Genomic DNA, 21,266 nt, shown 5'->3' with positions numbered 1-21,266 from the left:
CAACAGAAAAATAATCCCAAATAATGCCATTATTTTTCATTAATTCTTTTTGTTTTTCATTTTGTTTTGTTTCGTTTGTTTGTTGTTTTTGTCCACACCCAGTGACGCTCAAAGGTTACTTCTGGCTCTGCACTCAGAAAACGCTCCTGCCTTGGGGGACTATATGGAAAGCCTGGGGATCGAACCTTGGTCCCTCCTGTGTCAGCGGCGTGCAAGGCGAATGCCCTACCACTGAGCCACAGCTCCAGCCTCATCTTTCATTAATTTTTTTTTTTTTTTTTTTTTTTGGTTTTTGGGTCAGGGATAACTCCTGGCTCCATGCTCAGAAATTGTTCCTGGCAGGCTCGGGGGACCATATGGGATGCAGGGATTCGAACCAATGACCTTCTGCATGAAAGGCAAACACCTTACCTCCATGGTCTCTCAGGCCCCAATGTGTTTCCCTATTTTTTTGTTTGTTTTTAGGTCACACCTGGCAGCACTCAGAGATTACTACTGGCTCTATTATCAAAAATCGTTCCTGGCAGGCTCGGGAGACCATTTGGGATGCCGGGATTCGAACCATCGTCCTTCTGCGTCTAAGGCAAATGCCTTACTGCTGTGCTATCTCTCCAGCCCCCTCTTTTATTAATTCTTTTTTTCTTTATTTAAACATCTTCATTACATATATGATTGTGATTAGGTTTCAGTCATGTAAAGAACACCCCCTTCACCAATCCAACATTCCCACCACCAATGTCCCAAATCTCCCTCCATCCCACCCCACTCCCACCTGTACTCCAGACAGGCTTTCCAGTTCCCTCATTCATTCACATGATTATGGTAGTTTCTGTGTAGTTATTTCTATTAATTCTTAAGAGGAAAAAATGGCTGGTTTTTCTTGAATCACACAATATAAATAAAAATTAAGTAAAATAAATCCAAATTAATGTATTGTGTTTTTGTATAAAAGGATAAACAGAGCTTTTTTTTTTATTAACACTTTGCTTTTGTGGCAACAAAACGGCGATCTACATTTTTCATTAGACTCGACAGAAGCTATGGTCACATGATATCACTTTGAGACACAAAGCAAAAGGTATTTTTATTTTTGAAAGGTCAAGAATGGATTGCATTTTTAAACAAACTGTGTTTTATATTGGCAGTAGCAGGACCTCCAGTCATTAGCACAATACAATAAACAGATCAAATATCCAGAATAGACTATTAAATACACCGATAATATTCTGAGTTGAATTGGGAAGTGCATAATCATTTAGTACATTATAAAGAGGTCTGATGTTTTTCTTTTGTCAAAGAAAAAAAAATCATTCCAACCACCCAAACAAGCTACCACGAGCAAAATGAAGATAATATACAGACAGTAAGTTGTATGCATTGCACTTATTGCTTGGTACACAAATGTTGCAATTCCTGTTAAGTTATATTAAGAAATGACAAGCAAAATGCCTCTGCCCATCTAAAATTCTATGACTCTATGAAAGTAGAAATTGCAGTCCCCTGACCCACCATTAGGTGTATGCTTTATTTGGTTGGTTTGTGTGTGTATAGGTATATGAGGTGTTACTATGTTTCTGTGTATGAATATGTGTAAGATATACATATATATAATTTTAATATAATTTATTGTCCTATATATTTAAGACAAATATCTTATAAATGGGACTTTAAATAATAAAATTTTCTACTTACAATAAATCTATTACATTTATATTTTTTATATTATATATAGCTCTGTGGCACAAGTTTCATATAGTATTTATTCATAAAGGAAGAAGTATATCTAAATCATTTCTATTTCTTTTGTTGTTAATATTGCATTTAAGGGCTATATCTCCATAGTAAATTTATCATTAGATTCTTTAAAGTGTATGTATCTCTTTTTCTAATGCAAGTTACAACCAGTACAAAGTTGTAATAAAAAATACATAGAATCTATTAGTATTTTGTATTTTTTGCAAAAAAATTATATGAGATGCTATATGAAAAGTCAAATTTTACTGAAAAGTGAAATGTCTCATACTGTTAGGTAAGTGAATGGAAGAACATGAAGCATACCCCTCACTTTACAAATTCTCTTTCACTGATGTAAGAATATGTGTCCAAGCATTTCATATAAAACACTGCAAGATATCTTTCTTGAAAAACCAACAAAATATTCCACACTATGTGAGAACATTAACTATTTAGATGCCTTGCTAGATGCAAGCCCACAACATTTTTGCTGATTGAGATATGTATCTCAACCTCATGATTTACATCCAATAGATGTATTCACCACCCAATGCCACTAACATGACAACTTTTTAGAATAGATCTTTGCATAATATCTTGCAATACAGTATAACAAATATATAAGTGCATTTTGTAGTATCAAGTAGCTTTGGCTTCCTAACCTTTATAGGATGGAATGAGCCAACTCTTTTAGTTGTGCTTTGTTAAATGGTAGTGAAGTTTAGCACATATGAAACCAATGAGTAACTACTTGCTTCTACAGTTTCATCAGTCAGCCTTTAAATCACAAATGCAAGAAGAGGTGACCTGAATGGAAAGGATGACATCACACAAAGTCTACAGATTGCACTTGATGGTAACTTCATGGGATTGATTGAATTTCATTTTTACAGCAAGACTTGCCTGGTTGATATATTCACATTTACACCACTTGTTTAGTGTGCAATCACAATTAATTTAATCACAAACACCAAAATTTAATCCAGCAATTTAGCTTTGTTATGAATAATCATCTTGGTCCTTATAGGCATATGAGTCTTGAACTTCTTCTTGTACAAATTCCTCTTTCTTTTCCCAACCATTAGGCCAACCTCCATTGGCTTGTGTTGTGGCACCATAAGATTTTGCGGTACCATAATTTATATAATTTTGAGTAATGTCCCCTGTTTCTTCATCAAGTTCATCTTCGTGTATAAATCCACATTTTTCTTCACTTGTTTCCTCAGGATCTGCCCAGGGTTGTTTTTCTCCTGAGGCAAATATTCCATAAAATATAACTCCACCATAGTGCACAAGGGCAGCAATCAGGAAGACATATTGCCATTCTTCACGTGACTGTGGTGACAAGAAGGGGCCCAATAAGTGCAAATATCCTCTGATTGAAAAGACTAACACTTCTGAATGTTGCATCATCAAGCTTTTCATAGAACACTGTTTTCAGAAGAAACCTCTTTACGTTAATAATATTACAAAAATACCTAAAACACTGCAGCATTACTTAAAATAAATTTTCTTTGGAGTCACATCTGGCAGTGATCAGGGCTTACACCTAACTGTACTCTGAGATCATTTTTGGTGTAGCTAAGGGAATCACATTGTGCTCTGGAGATTGTACTTGGTTCTGCTAAATGCAGTGCAAGCTCCCTACTTCCTGTGCAATTCTCTGGCATTAGACATTTTACAAACATAAATATCTGCAAAATAAAAACTTTAACCATATTTTAATGTGTAATATTTTAAAATACTAACAAATTCTCCTTTTAATTTTCATTGATTTACTTATTTTTCTTTCACTTATTTTTATCTTTTAATTCTGGTACATTATTCTTTAGGACAAATAGCTGACCATAATATTGTTGCACTGAAAATTAGAGTCTGAATTGAGGTTTACAAATAAAGGACAAACTACTTCTGCCTGCCCATCCTAATAATTTAGGTACAAGGTGTTTCTTTTGTTAACTAAATAAGAATCATCAAAATTATTTAATGTTTGAAAAGCATATTGCTTATTAGATGGGAAGGATACTTCTTGGGGATTCCTATTTTGTTATGAAATTAAATTATTTCTATTATTCAGAGTTATTGTAACTGAACCAGAAAAATAAGAATGCCAAAGAAAGTATAGTAACTCACTTCCCAATCTAAGTATGAATCTTATATTACTAAAAGCTTTATTTTTTCTTACCTTATTCTTTGTCATTGCACCAACAATTATAGGACAGACCATTCCTGATAATGTTCCAACACCATTCGAAATGCCCATTAATATACTAGCATATCTTGGGGCAATGTCCAAGTGATTAACATTGAAACCTGAAATGTATATACAAGTTTTTATTTGGCAATTACAAATCTCTTTTAAAAAGTGCCTATAAAATATAGTGCTCTGTCATACTCACCATATCCTTCATAGTAAGCATATTAATGTTTCCTAAGTAATTTCTGAAAATTTAGATCAAAGATATATAGGGGATAGAATAACCATTTTTATTTACAATATTTACTATGTAATTATCATTCTATAGATAAGTTAATTTAACATATTCTCTTAAAATGAAAGAAAGATTAGACCAAAAGAAAGAAAAAAAGAAAAACAAAGAAAAGAAAGAAAGAAACAAAGAAAGAAAAGAAGAAAGAAAGAAAGAAGAAAGAAAGAAGAGAGAAAAGAAAGAAAAAGAAAGAACGATAAAAAGAAAGGAAGAAAGAAGAAAGAAAGAAAGAAAGAAAGAAGAGAGAAAAGAAAGAAAAAGAAAGAACAATAAAAAGAAAGGAAGAAAAGAAGAAAGAAAAAAGAAAGAAAGAAAGAAAGAAAGAAAGAAAGAAAGAAAGAAAGAAAGAAAGAAAGAAAGAAAGAAAGAAAGAAAGAAAGAAAGAAAGAAAGAAAGAGAAAAGAAAGAAAAAGAAAGAACGATAGAAAGAAAGGAAGAAAGAAGAAAGAAAGAGAAAAAAGGAAGGAAGGAAGGAAGGAAGGAAGGAAGGAAGGAAGGAAGGAAGGAAGGAAGGAAGGAAGGAAGGAAGGAAGGAAGGAAGGAAGGAAGGAAGGAAGGAAGAAAAGGGGTTAGGGCCATTTGCGGCCCTCCATACAACATTTTGTGGCCCTGCCCTAGAGGAATCTTTTTTTGTTTTGTTTTGTTTTAGTTGTTTGGGTCACACTCCCCAATATTCAAGGCTTACTACTGACTTTGCACTCAAGGATCACCCCGACTTTGCCTCCTGCGGCCCCCAGGTAAAATTGAGTTTAAGATCCCTGGTAGGAATACATGGCCACGATTTGGTGTGGTGAAGCAAATGAGGCATGAAGGAAGCAGGCAAGCAAGAAGAGAAGGAAGGGAGAGAAGGAAGGAAGGAAGGAAGGAAGGAAGGAAGGAAGGAAGGAAGGAAGGAAGGAAGGAAGGAAGGGAGGGAGGGAGGGAGGGAGGGAGGGAGGGAGGGAGGGAGGGAGGGAGGGAGGGAGGGAGGGAGGGAGGGAGGGAGGAAGGGAGGAAGGGAGGAAGGGAGGAAGGGAGGGAGGGAGGGAGGGAGGAAGGGAGGAAGGGAGGGAGGGAGGGAGGAAGGAAGGAAGGGAGGAAAGGGAGGGAGGAAGGAAGCAGAAGGGAAGGAAGCAGAAGGGAAGGAAGGAGAGGTGGAAAAAGGAAGGAAGGATAAGTAAATAGGAAACTTGAAGAATAACTAATCCAAAAATGATTTTTTCATTTTATATATTTTTTCAGTATAAACATGATCAAGTCAAATTTTAAGACAAATATTAAAAATATATAATATATTTTATCACCAGCTTCTCAGAATAAGACAAGTACAAATAAATGTATAATATATAGTTATCTTACCAGATATAGCAAATCCACTGAATCCCACTGCAAGTACCAAGAATGAGATCGCTACACCTCTAGTATGAGAATAGCCAACAACAAGCAGCAGTGTTGCTTCCATACCAAATCCTTAAGAAAGAAAATGAGGAAATATTACAAAAATTTTGTATAAAATTTCTAGTCAGCCATTTTAAAAAAACGCTAACAGTTAATGGACTTTGGGGGTTATTCTAGAAATTTTAACATAAAATATAACACAGGATGGGAATTATATAGCTCAGTGGAAGAGCTCATGTGAAACAGAATACCAGAATTTGAAAGCCAGCAGCATTTATTACCCTCTACCCTACTATTGGGTATAGCCTTGGCTGCTCAGGTCATTAATCCTCTAGCCTGCACTGATAGACCAAAATTTTTTATTATTCCCAGCCCTGCTCCACCTTGTTAAGTGACCTCTGCAAAAGTAGCAATATAATAATAATAGTAATTCATGTGCAAATATTGCTTAATCATTGCTTATTTTTTCAAATAAAAATGATCAGGGCCAATACATGCAGGTATTTAAAGTTATAAGTTATTAAAATATAAAGATAAGAACATGATTATAGATGTATAAGGAAGGCATAGCTTTAGCTGAATATTTTTATTGATAAGCATATAGTTTCTTAGTTTAAAATTTCTGAATTAAAAAAATACTTAAAATATATAACTTGGGTCTGGAGAGATAGCACAGGGGCGTTTGCCTTGCAAAAAGCTGACCCAGGACCTAAGGTGGTTGGTTCGAATCCCGGTGTCCCATATGGTCCCCCGTGCCTGCCAGGAGCTATTTCTGAGCAGATAGCCAGGAGTAACCCCTGAGCACCGCCGGGTGTGCCCCCCCCAAAATATATATATATAACTTACCACCGCAATTCATGATCTTTCTTACTGTAGTAGTTGAAAGAATTTGCTTGCTTCTTAGAAAATCTGCAATCTGCCCTCCGATAGGCACAATAATTGTCATTACCAAGTGTGGCACAGCAGAAAGCATGCCAACCTAGTGAGGAACCAAAAAAGAATAAAGATATATGTGGCCAATTTAGTGGTCATTGTTTTCAAATTCTATTTCAAATTCTCTTGATGGTCAAAGACAGAAAATAATACTAGCTCTAAATGATCAAATACCCATTTCTAGAATAAGCAATACAGTTCCACTGAATAAATGAGATAAACAAATTTTTTTATCTTCTAGAAAAGGATACTTCTATTATTTGTCACATGTCAGTAAAATTCGAGTTTATCTATAAATTATATTCGATATTATTGCAAAAATTTTTATTTGTATGTTCATCATATATCCTTTTTAATTTTTATGCTGCACTCAGCAGTGCTCAGAGATTACTTATGGTGGGCTACATTTACATTATAAAGAAATAGATAAAACCTTATCAACAACTTGAGTCAAGAGACAACCAAAATGAAAAAAACAAGATTAGAGAAGAGAAACATATTAAATCATGCATAAGGCTATATATTTAAAAGCATTTTTATTTTAGAAGACTAAATATTGGGTTTTTTTTAAATATGTGTATTTAATTTTTAAATTTATAGATAAGGTCCCCATAGACTTTAGATAAATTATTCAATTTTAATAATTCTATGTCAAATATCAGTATCCTTTCCCAATGTTATATAGATGGTTTCTATAACAATTTTATACTAATATGCCAAAAGCTTAACTTTTCTATTCCATATACATTTTGAACAGTAATTATGTTCAATGCCTTGTTCTCAAGGCTTTATGAAAGTGAGAAGTGTGAATAAAATGCATTATGATTATATATTATCATATATACATCTAATGAAATGCAGGTACTGGATGAATGATTATTTGTTTATATCTTTTCAATAAAAACATAGAAAAAAATATTCCACCCACTTTATTTTTCAGTAGTATAAAGTGCTGTCACCAAGAACCTGATTTGTTGTAAAGTGAACAGAGATAGTAGATGACAATCTCAAGCTTAAAATAACTTCATGTACAACTTATTTATTTTCCTATCACTTCCATGGAAGTTTTCCACATTAGTATTCCCATTAAATCCACAAAGAAATTGTAGTTTAGAAAGATTAAGTGATCCATGTTAAAGTCAATTTTGAGGCTAAAACTCAGTCTTTAGGAATTAGGTTTATATAAACAAGCAAGTATGTAAATATTTTTAGCTCAGAATATGGTATTTAGCAGAGCCTCAATAAATAACTGAATACAGGTATATAAAAACTGTTAAGAAGGCAAATAGTACTACTTTTTCAGAATAGAATTTAACAAAAATAGATTGATTCCTCAATCTTAACTGGATTAAATATAATTAAAGCATTTAACATGTGAACAAAAATTATTCTGAAACTTACCTTAGTAGAATTATATTGAATTACATACTATGCATTTGATATTAAGAGTCAAAGTAAATGTCTAAGAGCAAACTGAGTTTCCTAAATCTACTTAGTTGGCCTAAATTTAAGCCCAGTATTAGGACTTTGGTGAAGTTCTTAAATTGACATGCTTTGCTATCTACTATCTATTTACACATTTAAATTACTTTGAATAAACCAAGAATAAAGCTATTTTCATAATTAAGCCATTCTTCTTTTGACAAGTGTGTGTTCAAAACGCTATGAAAAAATGCAATGATTTAACAATATATGACTTCATGAAATAGAAGCTTTGAAATATTTAAAAATATTTTAGCATCAGCATTTGAGTTAAATGAATCTCTTTTTATTGGGCAATATATATGTATTCTGTATGTGACCTCTAGAGAGAAACATAAATGTTTTATAACTTTATAGGAGATATTCAATAATAATTTGAGTTTTGAGAGAGGTATCAAAATAACAATCAATTATTGCTGACTAATCACTTGCTGTATTATGAGTGATAAATTATATTTAGGATATCATCAATTATAATAATGGCATATTATGCTCATTGGTTGCAAGAATACTAGTTGTTTTGGATTTATAGTTGATTGGCTTTCATAGAAATCCTAGGTCATTAGACTCCAATTTGTTGCTTTTCTTTGGGTTGAAGTCACAATTTCCATTATATCTCTCCTCATCTAATTTATGTTCACTTTAGAAAAGGGTAAAAATCCACTCAACAAAACTCTCTTTTGCCCAAAATGTGAACTTCAAAGGGATGAATTTTCCTTTCATTTGACTGGTTTCTGTAATCTGTGAAATCTTATACATTCATATATGTATTCAAATGTAACTGCTTTTTGGCCCCTTGAGAAAATCAAGTTACATATGAATAAATATATGAATGTATAAGTGCATATAATGACTTTTGTCTTAAATTAACAGGCTCATTTGGAGTGAAGACAAAGTCATTTCATATATGATTTTTGTAGGAAATACATGATATTGGGTGAAGAAAACTATTCTCCATGTAAATATTGTAGTGTACTTAGATTTTTTTCTGACTTTCTGAAATGTGGCATTAAAACTAATTTCACAGATAAAATGATTTTTACAGTTATTTAGTTTAATAATTAACAAAAGATTAGCCAAATATTATGTACTAGCACCAATGTATTGCAGAACTTGGATTGAGTCATTTCCACCCCTGTCCATAGTCAATGCTCTTTTATCCCCACTAATCTTTTTTATTTTAAAGCTTTTCCTCATATGTTTTGTGACATTAAAGACATTTAAAAATTATAACTCATAGTAAAGCATAAACAGGGCTGAAAATATAATTTGGCATATAGGGTGCATGCTATGCATGTATCTGACCTGGTTTCATCTCCATCATCCCATAGAATCCCTCTAGCCAGGAGTAAGCCCTGACCACTATGGGGGTGACTCCAAATTAAACCAACAAAAAACCCAAAGTACAAACAACATTTTTCTTTTAAATATTACGAAAGCTTTTGAAAAGTTCCAAAAAAATTTCTCATGGTACTTGCAGTAACTTTCTGGAAAAACAGAGATATTTCAGAGTATAAAGGTGGACTACAGAAAATTAAATCCTATATCTCTCTTGCCACAGGCTTCCCATGTTCTCAAGAAATGCATAAGAGAAGAGTTCTGCAATTTACTCAAAGGTTGGTAGTACCATTAGGGAATGATTTTTGATGTTTTGTTTTTGTTTTTTTTGTTTTGTTTTTTTTTTTTACTCAGATCATTTTTATCCACTAATATAACCAAAATCTTTAAGAAATCTGTGAAGAATTTAATTATAATATAACATAACTAATATAAATTGTGAGAGAAAATCAACCCATTCAGTTACTAAAAATAGTCATGCTAAATACCATTGCTTTCACTGAAGTTTTTAATTAATTGGAGCTACAGGGCCACAATGGACAGTTTCATTAACATCAGTTGGTTTCTTCACTCTCCCCCGAGAGATGTGATTTTATTAATAGCCTCTCTGTTTCCAATTTGTCCTAGATTTAAAAATTTCACTCACACCTCCAGTAGCCTTTATTGAAAAGTGTAACACCTCTCAGAGTTCCTAAAAGCTTCTCTACAATGTTTGATCAGTTCCAGAGAGAAAGGCCTGTCTAAAACAACCATTCTTCTTGAAATGGAGGAAACAGTCTCCTTAGAAACAGGGATTACAAAAGAGCTCTTAGAATAGCTACTCCTAAACTCAGGTTTCCTTCAGTTAAAGGTAGTCTTTCAAGTAGAAATATAATATGAATAGAGAGCCCAGCTGGACTTATGTAATGGCATAAAGAGAAATGCCAAGTGCTTTGCCTGCACAGACAAATATATTTAGGACTCAGCTAAGAGCTTAGTACTGAGATGGCAGTAAATATAGACTTACTAAATGGTTAAATGAATATGTGCTTTACACACATTTGAATGGTGTAAATCCAATGCTTTAATTCTATTATTAGCTATCAGTTTAGCCTTAGGCAATTTGTAAGCCTCCTTAGTTTTATTTCCCAATCAGATCAATAGAAACGATGATAACAACCTAGCTCATCAACTAAATAAAATTGTTCATAGAGATAAACTTCAAACCCCTAAATAAATAGACTTTAGATTTTATGATCATTTTGTCTTTACAAATCTAAAAATGTTAATATTTTCATAGACACAAATACATGTAGTAATAGTATAATATTTTAAAATGTAAAATAATTTTTACTATATAATCAAACTATATATTTTTCTTGTTTTTGTTTTAGTTTTGTTTGGGTACCATACCCAGTGGCGCTCAGGGGTTGGCTACTCCTGGTTTGCACTAAGCACTCCTGGCAGTGCTCAGGATAACCATATGTGATAAATTCAGGATGGTGTGTATGAGGCTAGTAAATAAAATATTTGTACATACCTTGCTAATTTCAAATCCAAAGACTTCCTCAAAATATGCTGGTTGACTAATAAGCAATAAGTAAAAAGTCCAGCTTCGGCAGAAATTTGCAACAATGATTGCATAGACGGGCATAGATGTAAAAAATTTTCTCCAGGGAGTCTTGAATTTCTGAAATTTCAAAAGGACAGCCATTTTAACTATTTTTAAATATTTCTAACAGCGATGGAAATAATATATACTTTATATTTTCAGAATGAGAATGATGAGGCATGAGTAGGAGGTAGCTAGAGGTTTCCAGTTCTTCCTAGCTTAATGAAACTTATTGGAATAGAAGCAAAGCTAGTTTTTATTTCTGATTAAAGAGTTTCAGTTTTGAAATATACAAGATTCCGTATTTAATTAAAATGGATTCCCAAATTATAATGAAGGTTTGAAAATATGATTGTGGCCGTGACACACCATGTTTCAGTTAAAAGTCACTGTCAAATTCACTGATCTTGTTAGAACTCAACATATTTTATCTGAAGTAGAAAATAAAGTGTCATTAGAAGAGTAAATTAAAAAAAGGAGGGTACAATAACAATAGTCTATATTGTGTCTAAAACCAGTGATGCCATTATCTATAAATCCTCTTGGTGTCAGAGGATCATACTTTAATTCTATTACACTCAAGGACATGTTTTTATAAAATTCACATGGAATCATTTTGTTAAAGCATCAGACAACCAGTATACTATGAACATAAATGATAATACAATCAAGGTGTCCCAAATCAACAACTTAAATCTGATTGATTTTGTATATGATACCTTCAGAATTGTGTTTTTTAGTTTAATATAAGCATTATATATTTCCAGATATAGAACAGGAATTTTTTTAAAGTCTAATACTTTTAGACATTTCATTGTCTCTCATATTCCCACTTTCTCAATTATTTTAAATTCTGAAATACTATTTTGCTAATAAAATGCCTAAAAGAATTTCATTTAATGCCAACTTAGAATCATTTGCTTTCCCAAATTTGTAAAGAGAAAATTAAACAGTTTTACACAAATTTATTATAATTATACTTGTGAATTGATTGTGAATATAAGTAAGCCATTTAAACAGTAGAGGAGTAGAAAATTATATCTAGTCATCATATGTGTAGTTACATACATATGACAAGAAGATATAAGATTAAAATCTGTATAGTTAATAATATAATGTGATGGCTTTAGATAAAATTTTCTAATCTCAGCAGTCTAGGTAGATATAAAAGTGTAATATTTTTTAAATTTACCACATCCTAGGTTAATTTTGCAAAATGACTATATTTAATTCAAAAATATATAAATTACCAACTTCAGCAGTCTGAATCAGGATATCATGCTTGTATAAGTAATGACAGGATATTTGCAGCTATAAGAAATATTTTCTTGCTGGGTAAGATGTTTATTTTTTTTACTAGCATAATATCCTCAAAATACGCCATTCATCAAGTTGAAAATGCTTTATCAAATGCAAGGAATGAAGTGTCCAATTATATTCCTTAAAATTTCTGGGGGCCACAAAAGGTTTTAGGATATTTTTATAATATATGCTTACTGATTTGAGTAATATTTTCAGAAGTGTGCTTAGTTTGGAAAAAATCAATAAGCTCTTTACTTGTGAACAATTAGTTTTATGTAATATTTTATATTTAATTAACTACAAAGGAAAATTTATATATAAAAATATTTGTCAGATACAATACAGGATCCTTATAAGAGCCAGAAGTGGCCAAAGTGATAGTCCAGATAGGTAGGGCATTTGCCTTGTATGAAGCTGACCCAGATTCAATACAGCACCCCATATGATTCTTTTGTTTTGTTTTGTTTTGTTTGTTTGTTTTTTGTTTTTCGGCCACACGTGGTGATGCTCAGGCTTTACTCCTGGCTATGTGCTCAGAAATTGCTCCTGGGTTGGGGGATCATATGGGACGCTGGGAAATCGAACCGTGGTCCATCCTAGGCTAGTGCGGGCAAGGCAGAAGCCTTACCACCGGGCCACTGCTCCGGTTCCAGAATACGATTCTTTCAAGCCCACCAGGAATGATCTATGCATACAGAGCCATGAGTAAGACGTGAATACCAGAGTTTGTCCTGGAAACCAAAAATAAAAAAAGAAAAAGAAAAAAAGAAGCAGATTCTACAAGAGCTACAAAAGTTTTGAGAGTATAGATGAAGAATTGAAACCTATTTTGACTTGGTAGTTGAAATTTGAACACACATGAAATATATTCATACTATGATAGCATATATCTTATTTATTTTGAAACCATTCAACAAAATAAGGCAGTGAAATAAATGAGGCAATTGCTAGCAACTGCTGAACAGTTGCAGTAGGTATATTATACCTGTTACTATTTTTTCTACTTTTATCATATTCTGAATTTTTTTCTAGTAAGAAAATATAAATAAACACAGTACTAGTTTCATTCAGATAGCCTTATTTTTAAATTTACATTAAGGCCATGGGAAACTATATAATATCAATGTAAATTAAATATTATCTTTAAAATGAAAAGTATATATATATGAAAGGGGGAGTTTAATATCAGCTATGCTATTTTTCCAGTTTTCTTTGTTGTAATTCCTAGTAATACACTTTTGCTTATTTGAACTACATTGCATTTCTCACTATTGTTATAACTACATATCTAGATTTATCTTTCAAGTTTTAAAAGATGGAAAAGGCATAATTACCTAATAAAATATAGGCTAATCCAATTATTTATTTAATGTGTTTATTTATTTATTGGTATTTAGGCCACAGCCAGATTTAGTCAGTGGTTACTCCTGACTGACTCTGTGATCAGAAATCGCTCCTGGCAGGCTCGAGGGACTATATAGGATGCCAGGGATCGAACCTGGGTCTGCTGCATGCAAGGCAAATGCCCTCCTTACTGTGCTATCACTCCAACCCCTCCAATTATTTTAATTAGATAATACTGTTAAGTTCAAAACTCAACATAAAAGCTTACAATTAGCACCTGCCCACAGCAAACTGCAAGGGGTGGACACCAGAGCAAACAGTCTACATTCATCCTGCCCTAATCACCACTGTTTCCTCAGTGAGAATGGAAAGAAATGGTTTAAATTTACAGTACACTTAAATAAGAAAAGTGGATAGAAAGGGTAAGTTCTTTTTTGCTTTTTTGGGAGGTGGGATCACCCAGTATTTCTCAGCATATCTCTGCACTGTGTTCAGGAGCCGATACTGGAGAGCTGGGTGGAGAAGGGTCATATAAGGGAACAAAAATTGAATTTTAGTTAGTTGCGAGCAAGGCAAGCCCCCTACCTGCTGTACTCTCTGGACATATGAGTGGTTTAAGTTCTAACAGGAGTCCATGATGGTACAACTATACTTTAGGGAATTTGGGGACTATTTTGAGATTTTGTGTTTTGTTTTGTTTTTGTGTTTTTTGTTTGTTTTGACCAGGTGACTCTCAGGGGTTACTCTTGGCTATGGTTTCAGAAATCCCTCCTGGCTTGGGGGACCTTATGGGACGCCGGGATTGAACTGAGGTCCATTCTGGGTCAGCCGCATGCAAGGCAAACAACCTACCGCTGCACTATCACTCTGGCCTGACTATTTTGTTTTTGAGGCCATCCAAAGTCATACTTAAAATAACTCCTGGCTCTATACTCAGAAATCAATTCTGGCATTGCCCAGAAGCTCATATAGAATTCTGGGGATGAAACCAGAGATGCCTCATACAAAACAAAGTGTACTACCTCCGTACTACTATCTCCAGCCACTGTAAGGATTTCTTAAGAACTAAAGTTTAATTCGTAAACCCAGTAAAAGACACTTTTCCTATCCTTTAAAGGATAAAATAAAGGATAAAATGACTTTAGCAACAGCGGATGATGGACCATTTCAACTAGGATTGGATGTTAATGACAGATATTCTCTAACAAATGCAATAAATATTAATAAATATAATAAGACTATATTCTAATAAGACTATTAGAATGATGGAAGAATCTATTTAAGAAAAAGAAGCATAATTTAAAAGGGACACTGATGCTCAAAGAATGGTTTCTTCCAACTCAGTATAAGAAAAATGAATTACTTTAATGTACTAAAAGCATTACTTCTGCTTATCAATTTTCCTTTAATAATATCAGATGGGTTGGGGTTTTTTTGTTTTTTTTTGGCTTTTGGGCCACACCCAGTGACTCTCAAAGTTTACTCCTGCTATGCACTAAGAAATACTCCTGGCTTGAGGGACCATATAGGATGCCAAGGATCGAACCAAGTCCGTCCTGGATCAGCCACATGCAAGGCAAATGCCCTACCTCTGCGCTATCATTCCGGCCCGAATCAGATGGTTTTTCTCAATACATTTCATATGCTATGTTACATAAGCTACTATATTTTATTGATATACCACTAATTCTCTACTATATGATATTTTATCCACAAAATAATTTGTTTAGACAAATTTTTATAAATTATAATTTGAGGTCTATATTAAGAATTTTCATGTCAGATATTTATGAGTAGCATTCCAATACATATTTTAACAAAATAATATCCAACAAAAAGACATAGGTATAAAAGTTACTTTTAGACTATTCAAAATACAAACTGAGTCGTTTAAAGGTAGTGTTGAGTATTTTACCATTTCTTATTATCTAAAATTTACAAATATTGATTCAGTTAGTATGAATTATGGAACATATACAAACATTAAGAAACTTGCTTACATATATAGTCATAGCTATAACCTATAGAAAACTTGAAAATGTTCAAGAAATGGGTATGTAAAAAGAAAAATATGAGGAAGTAACAATCATATTCCTCAATAAGTTTGAGAATATGAATAAAGAGTTCATGATTAATACTACATTTCTTTTTTTGAATGGTATATTACTACAAGTAAAATAGTATGATAGGTTGAAGAAGGTGACATGGAGCATAAAAATAAGGATATACACCATAATAAAGTTCTTACTTCCATTGCACCTAAAAGATTTGCACTCTCTCCAATGCTTTCTTCTATGTACCTACGTTCTTCATCTGTAATAGTAGGATGCTTTGCAGGACTCTCGTATGACACCAATAGCCAAAACATATACCAGACCATTCCAAAGCTTCCTGTAAGCAAAAGTTTAAAAGGAGATAGTTAAAAGAAACCAGAGTAAGTACTTCCATTGAATAGATCACTTCTGACAACTGTAATGCCATGGCAAACTCATTTTATAAAAAATAAATTATATGGAATTTATTCTATAGAATTTCTATAGAAAACAAAACAAGTATGATCCATCTTTTCTTGTCTTTTGTCACAAACTTGAAGATTCTTGAAGACTTGTCAGATATTAAATCGTCATTGAGTAAAGCTGATGCATCAGAAATTCACAATAAATAATTATGAAATTATATGATTGTGAATATACCCATACAGTCAGCACACAGTTACTAAACACTTTAACCTTCAGGACACTACTTAGAGCAGGGGTCTCTAACTCATGGCCGTGGGCCATTTGTGTCCCTCTATACAACATTTTGTGGCCCTGCCCTAGAGAAATCTTTTTTTATTTTGTTTTGTTTTAGTTGTTTGGGTCACACCCCCCAATGTTCAAGGCTTACTACTGATTTTGGACTCAAGGATCACCCCGACTTTGCCTCCTGCGGCCCCCCGGTAAATTGAATTTGAGACCCCTGACTTAGAGAAATACAATAAAAAAGACAAAATATATGCTCTGACAGACTTTTGCTGGGATGTAATATTATTGTCACCTCTAAACTGATGGGAATTACCTTGGTTTTAATATAAAATAAATAATAATTTTCTGCTTATTTCAACACATCTATATTTAGTAAGAAAACTGTCACATTCTAACATACTTGACAACCATTAATTAAGTTTAGACTTTTTTTTTTTTTTTTTTTTTGGTTTTGGTTTTTGGGTCACACCTGGCAGAGCTCAGGGGTTACTCTGGGCTCTATGCTCAGAAATCGCTCCTAGCAGGCTTGAGGGTCCATATGGATGCCGGGATTCGAACCACCATCCTTCTGAATGCAAGGCAAACGCCTTACCTCAATACTATCTCTCCAGCCCCAAGTTTAGACTTCTTGACTAATATAATTGAATCAAATAATTTATATCACTCTTAAATAGAGTCTATGAATATAACGCCATATACTTTTCAGTAATACTATTAACTACTGATTTTCCCATTCAGATGAAAGTTACAAATTTTTGTACTGAGTCCCCTCTATTCCCTTCCTTATTTAGATCTCTTATTATTAAAACAGACCCTCACTATGCAGATAAATATGCATCATTAAACAATATAGAATACTTTTAAAGAGATTGTTCTGGTTTCCTTCAGCAGCCATTTTATTTTTGCCTCCTAATATCCTTTCCCTAAAGTAACTAAGAGAAATTGAGTTTTGTAATAGTTTGTCAATTTCAGTCTAGTTAATATGTCTTCATATCATAAACCTCAGTTGTACTGTGCTCCTTCTAATAACTAAATGGCTAGAAAACAACATTTGGGCTCAGATAATGTGTTAAAAATCAGAACAGGGGCCAGCATTTTTTGCCTTGCACAGGGCGACATGGGACCGACCCAGTTCTATTTCTGGCATCCCATATGGTCCCCTGGGCCTTCCAGGAGCTATTTCTGAGCACAGAGCCAGAAGTAACCCCTCAGTTCCATCAGAAATCAATTAAAAAATATCAGAACAGTATGGTGATTAATGAATAAGACTTTCCCAGGTCACTTATGTCACCTTGTGTCACTCATTAAATATGATTCAATCAGTAACTGAAGATATTTCTAAGCAACTATTACAAAATGATTCAATAGTTCCTTTAGAAGTGGCCTGAGCCCACAAAAGGGGACCTGAGCGACAGCACAGCGATAGGGCATGTGCCTTGCACGTGGCTGATCGAGGAACACCTAGTTCGATCTGGGCGTCCCATATGGTCCTCCTAGCCAAGAGCGATTTCTGAGCGCATAGTCAGGGAGTAACTCCTGAGCATCACTGGATATGGCCCCAAAACAAGAAAACAAAAATTAAACAAACAAAAAACTAAAAAAAAAAAGAAGAGGTACTTGTAAACTTTTAAGGAGATAATTTGTAAACTTTTAAAGAGAAAAATCAAGCAAAATCTGTTAAATGTATTCATGTCATAAATTCAGTTGCTACAGGTGAATCATCTATTTTATACTAATATTACATAATCAAATATGTGCCTTACAAATTCATATTTATACAAATCAAGTACTAATTTTATATTCATATTATCTCATTTAATCCATAATAATGTATACTAGCTAAGAAATATAATATGAATTATATCTAACATGCATAAGTAATTTGAAGAAATTAGTATTCATACTCAAAAGTGACATGGTACCTTCAATAAAAAATTTATTAATAAAATAAAATTTAATGGATATCTATTTCAGCAAGTATTATATATGCTCTAATATATAATATATAATTTTTCTTAAATGTAATTAATAATTTGATTAAAATATTCAAAAATTCTCTCAGAAAAATATATACAACAATGTATATATGGCTTATACTTTGTGTCATTTATTGATCCAAAGAATATCCAGATCTTTGAACCAGGATAAATACACTTATTCTTAATCAATATTAAGCATTCTGAAAGCATAGCAATTTGTTCCTCTGAGAATATTTTATAATTGGACTAGTTGAGGACAAATTTGGAAGCAACCACATACTGTCTGTCATATACCACAGGGCTTCATTTTGAATCAGTTATCACATCAGGTGGGTTTCTTTTCTGTTTTTCTCATTCTTCAATATTTTAAAAATCTTTTTAATATGTAATTTTAATTTATTTTTGGTTTACAATATATTAATAATACTAATGTAATAGATTATTATGAACATAAATCCCAAACCACATTAATCATACATCTCCTTCTCTAAGACTCAATTCTCTTCTCCTCCTCACTCCCCTAACTCAATTGTGTGGATCAATCTCCCATTATGTTACCTTTGAATCTTTATTGCTATCTTGCTATGTATCTTTAAGTGCCACATTTGAAATGAATCATTTTGTATATATGGTCATTCTGACTAACCTCACTCACTCAGTATAATATTCTCTAGTTGCATCCAGTTGCATCAACACTGGCTATTTACAGATTTTTTTTGATTTGTTTAATTCTCATAGGAATTAAATAGTATTTCATTTTTTTAGTTTATAGGTCTCTAGTTATGAATGACAATAAACAATTTTATATGTCTGTTGGGGTGAAGTCTATTCATCTCATTACTTATTATTTATTATTTGTGAATAGGTTCATTGCATTTTTGTTTGTAATTTTAGTGAGTGCTTATGGATTTGGATAGCACCCTTTGTCAAAAGTGTTGTATGCAAATATTTTCTGCCATTTCAGTAGGTTTTGTTTTATTAGAACCTGAGCTTCTTTTCCTGTCTTTAAGCTTTATAGTATGATATGATCTCCTGGATTTTTTTTTGTAGTGTATGCAGTATGGTGATCTCATTGAACATGTTTTGTGTTCAGTTCTCTAGAGCTATTCTGTCCCTGTTTTCTTCAAGTATTTTATGGATATGTTTTAATCTCAAGATATTTGTTTAAGTAAAGAATGTGAGATAAGGTTCTAAATCATTTTGTTTTTACATTTGGCTATCCAGTTTTCTTTAACATTTGTTTAAAAGGTCTTTTTTGGTCCAATTTGCACACTTAACTCATTGTTATTATCTGGCCATAATTTTAGTGGCTTATTGTAAGACTCAGTTCTGTTTCATTGGTCTTCAGGTTTATAATTTTTTCCAGTACCATATACAGTTTTAATTATTATAGTTTTCAGTATAGTTTAAAGTTAGGGGATGTATATCTCTCATTTTCTTATTAAATATATTTTTGAAGACTAAAAAATGGTATGACAGATGGGGTGGTTGCTTTGCACACAGTCACCACGGTTCAATTCTTTTTTTTTTTTGGTTTTTCGGCCCACACCCGTTTGATGCTCATGGGTTACTCCTGGCTACACATTCAGAAATTGCCCCTGGCTTGGGGGACCATATGGACCTCGGTCCTTCCTTGGCTAGCTAGCGCTTGCAAGGCAGACAGACACCTTACCTCTAGCGCCACGTCGCCGGCCCCCACGGTTCAATTCTTGTTATACAATTTGATACCCTGGAACTGTTCAAAGAGATACCTGAGCAGAGTCAGGACTAAGTCCTAATTAACTCCATGTGTTGTAAAATAATTAAATAAAAATTTAAAAAATTTTCTAAGAATAGTCAGCATTTTTCAATTGATAAAAAATTAATTTTTGTTTGAGAAATTTTCATCATTTTTATTTCCATTTGTGGGATGATTTTCCTTTATTTTTGGTTTTTGGGTCACACCCGGCAGTGCTCAGGGATTACTCCTGGCTTTACACTCAGAAATTGCCCCTGGCAGGCACAGGGGACCATATGGGATGCTGGAATTCGAACCACTGTCCTAGCTATCTCTCCGGCCCCAGGAGATTAGTTTCCTTTAATTCTAAAGAAACAATAACTAAATCATGCTGCAGATAACTGATTTGTAAGTTCTAATGAAACTACATTGTATTGTTACCATGACTGCCTTCCATGTTTCTAAACCAATTCAACCTTGAAGAGGCAGGAATATCAGAAATATGGCAAAAAGAAGTGATAGCAAAAAAATAGATATTTGGATAATATATAGCCTGTTTTTCTTAATCAGTTTGATTGATAATCTAATTTAATTTTTTCTTTGTAACCAAGGATAATTTGTATAATGTGTCACAAAGTTTCTCTGTGCAATATGATTTGGGGGGATGGGGAACATTTATATAGGGAATATCAGAAATAGAACATTTTCCTTGATTTTAGAATATAAGGATCTTAAACGTAAATATTAAGTTGTTAAACACAGAGTATATTCAGTGAACTACTGCTCTGTTGCAATTTAACTCAATTATATTAAATAGAAGCATACCATAGACATAGAATACTGAAGACCAGCCAGTGTACTGCACAAGAATGCCTGCTAAAGGCATTGCAATCACAGCTCCAGCATAAGAACCTAAAGGAGGAAGAATGGGAGAAAAGTAACATCAATAGAACTTTTTGACTTGTATATTTGGGGCATAGGTATGGCAACCCCTAAGCATGTATATATCTACTTATTCACCCAGGAACACTGGACTAAACTACACTATCATATATCCAACATACAACAATAATTTAAAAATAATAAAATATTATCATAAAGACCAAATTAAAACTTATGAATATTCTTTTTGTTTTTGGGCCACACCCAGCTGTGTCCAGGGATGACTCCAGGTTCTGCATTCAGAAATCCCTCCTGACAGGTGTGGGGGATCAAAGGGGATGGCGGGAATTGAAC

General features: G+C 33.2%; 1 protein-coding gene across 1 annotated transcript in view; it reads right to left on the bottom strand.

Moving 5' to 3' along the window:
• Window positions 1-1,054: 1,054 nt before the first annotated feature.
• SLC17A6 (solute carrier family 17 member 6) overlaps window positions 1,055-21,266 on the bottom strand; it is a 48,736-nt gene continuing 28,524 nt past the window's right edge. The window contains exons 6-12 of the mRNA XM_049781018.1: window positions 20,856-20,942; window positions 15,839-15,981; window positions 10,873-11,022; window positions 6,447-6,579; window positions 5,562-5,672; window positions 3,920-4,047; window positions 1,055-3,069 (exon numbers count right to left, since the gene is read on the bottom strand). Coding sequence (XP_049636975.1) covers window positions 2,734-3,069; window positions 3,920-4,047; window positions 5,562-5,672; window positions 6,447-6,579; window positions 10,873-11,022; window positions 15,839-15,981; window positions 20,856-20,942 — 1,088 coding nt within the window. The 3' untranslated portion in view covers window positions 1,055-2,733. The remainder of the gene's footprint in view (window positions 3,070-3,919; window positions 4,048-5,561; window positions 5,673-6,446; window positions 6,580-10,872; window positions 11,023-15,838; window positions 15,982-20,855; window positions 20,943-21,266) is intronic.

This window comes from Suncus etruscus, chromosome 9 (assembly GCF_024139225.1).
Source record: "Suncus etruscus isolate mSunEtr1 chromosome 9, mSunEtr1.pri.cur, whole genome shotgun sequence".
NCBI classification, from domain to species: Eukaryota; Metazoa; Chordata; class Mammalia; order Eulipotyphla; family Soricidae; genus Suncus; species Suncus etruscus.
Note: the sequence above shows the minus strand (reverse complement) of the source record. Positions and strands in the feature narration are given on the sequence as shown.